The sequence below is a fragment of the Otolemur garnettii genome, unplaced genomic scaffold (genome assembly GCF_000181295.1).
Source record: "Otolemur garnettii isolate 467f Iridium unplaced genomic scaffold, OtoGar3 scaffold00156, whole genome shotgun sequence".
Classification (NCBI taxonomy): Eukaryota; Metazoa; Chordata; class Mammalia; order Primates; family Galagidae; genus Otolemur; species Otolemur garnettii.
In genome coordinates, this window is record NW_003852551.1 from 243,513 (window position 1) to 244,991 (window position 1,479).

Consider the following 1,479-nt stretch of genomic DNA (forward strand, 5'->3'; position numbering starts at 1 on the left):
AGCCAAAAACTGCAAAAAAAAAAAAAAAAGGAAAAAATATTGGTCATATCACTTCTCAGCCTAAGATTCAGTTTAAATGTTAGCAACAATCCTCCAAGCTGGTTTTAGGGCATGTTAATGGGTCATAACCAGCCATTTGAAAAAACTGCTCTGAAATACTATATGGTTGGGGGGGGGTACATAAAGATTATCTAGTCCAATCTCTTCACAACTGAGGGGGTAATCAAACAAAGCCTAAGGGAGGTAAAGCCACCTGCCCAAGGCTAGGCAGCTGCTAAGTGGTAGTGCTTGGATTTGATTCTAAGAACCAAGAAGTAATGAATGCCTACCATGTGTCTTCAGTTCTTTAATTGCATTATTTCATTTAATACTCACTGTGATCCTAGAAAACATACTATTCTTATCACTTTACCAATGAGGAAATGGGGTCTCAGAATAGGAAAAATGACTCAGTCACATGGTCAGTAGTAGACTCAGGACTTGTATCCAGGTCTGGCCGTCCACAAAGCCCGTGCTCACAAGCTCTAAGCCCACTCTAAAGAAAGTTGTTATGAAAGTGAGCTTGTGAGCTCTCAACGCCTTAGCGTGTGAGGCAGGAATAAGGGTGTGTTCTCTAGTCTCTAAGGTCTTGTCGTTCCACACACTTTCCTCGATCAGCTTCCAAAGAAACGTGGTGGTCGAGGAAGAGAAGGGAGGCTTTACCTGCAGAGGGAAGAGGATTCGAATCCCAGCCCTACCGCTTACTCGGGACACTAGTTTAATCTCTACGCTCTTCAGTCTTCGTATCTGTGAAGCTGAGATAGTAAAAACATCCTCCTCCAGGACCGAAACAGTCAACATTTACTCTGCCACCTGGAGGCGCGCGTCAAACGTCAATCCTCTTAGCCCCGCCCTACCCTTCCCCAGGCGCATGCGCCGCACAGCGGCGCCTTTTACGACGCGGCGGACGCAGCGCGCTTGGCGGCCGGAGCAGAGCAGAACTAGCGGGGCGGCGGGGCAGAGGGGACGCGGCGGTGGTGGTGGCGTCGCCATGTCGCACGGCCACAGCCACGGTGGGGGTGGCTGCCGCTGCGCTGCCGAACGGGAGGAACCACCCGAGCAGCGCGGCCTGGACTATGGCCTGTACCTGCGCATCGACCTGGAACGGCTACAGTGCCTTAACGAGAGCCGCGAGGGCAGCGGCCGCGGCGTCTTCAAGCCGTGGGAAGAGCGGACCGACCGCTCCAAGGTGGGCCGCCCGGGCTCCGGGCGGGCGAAGAGGGATCCGCGTGGGACCTCTGGCTGGCCCCATCTGCTCCGTCAGCCTCATTCCTGATGTTAAAAATGACAGGCCAGTCACCAAGCAGTTTCCCGTGCCGGTCTCCTGGCAGCCTTTTGGGAAGTGGACAGGGTTAAGTCTCCCTATTTTGCATATGGGGAAACTGAGGCTCACAGAGGGAAAAAGGGGCGATTTGTCTTTATACGGTCTAATATTCTATT

General features: G+C 52.3%; 1 protein-coding gene across 1 annotated transcript in view; it reads left to right on the plus strand.

The window, feature by feature from the left end:
• Positions 1 to 940: 940 nt before the first annotated feature.
• The window catches only part of PITHD1 (PITH domain containing 1), a 10,588-nt gene continuing 10,049 nt past the window's right edge, over positions 941 to 1,479 (plus strand). The window contains exon 1 of the mRNA XM_003799754.3: positions 941 to 1,228. Within this exon, the coding sequence (XP_003799802.1) occupies positions 1,031 to 1,228 (198 nt within the window). The 5' untranslated portion in view covers positions 941 to 1,030. The remainder of the gene's footprint in view (positions 1,229 to 1,479) is intronic.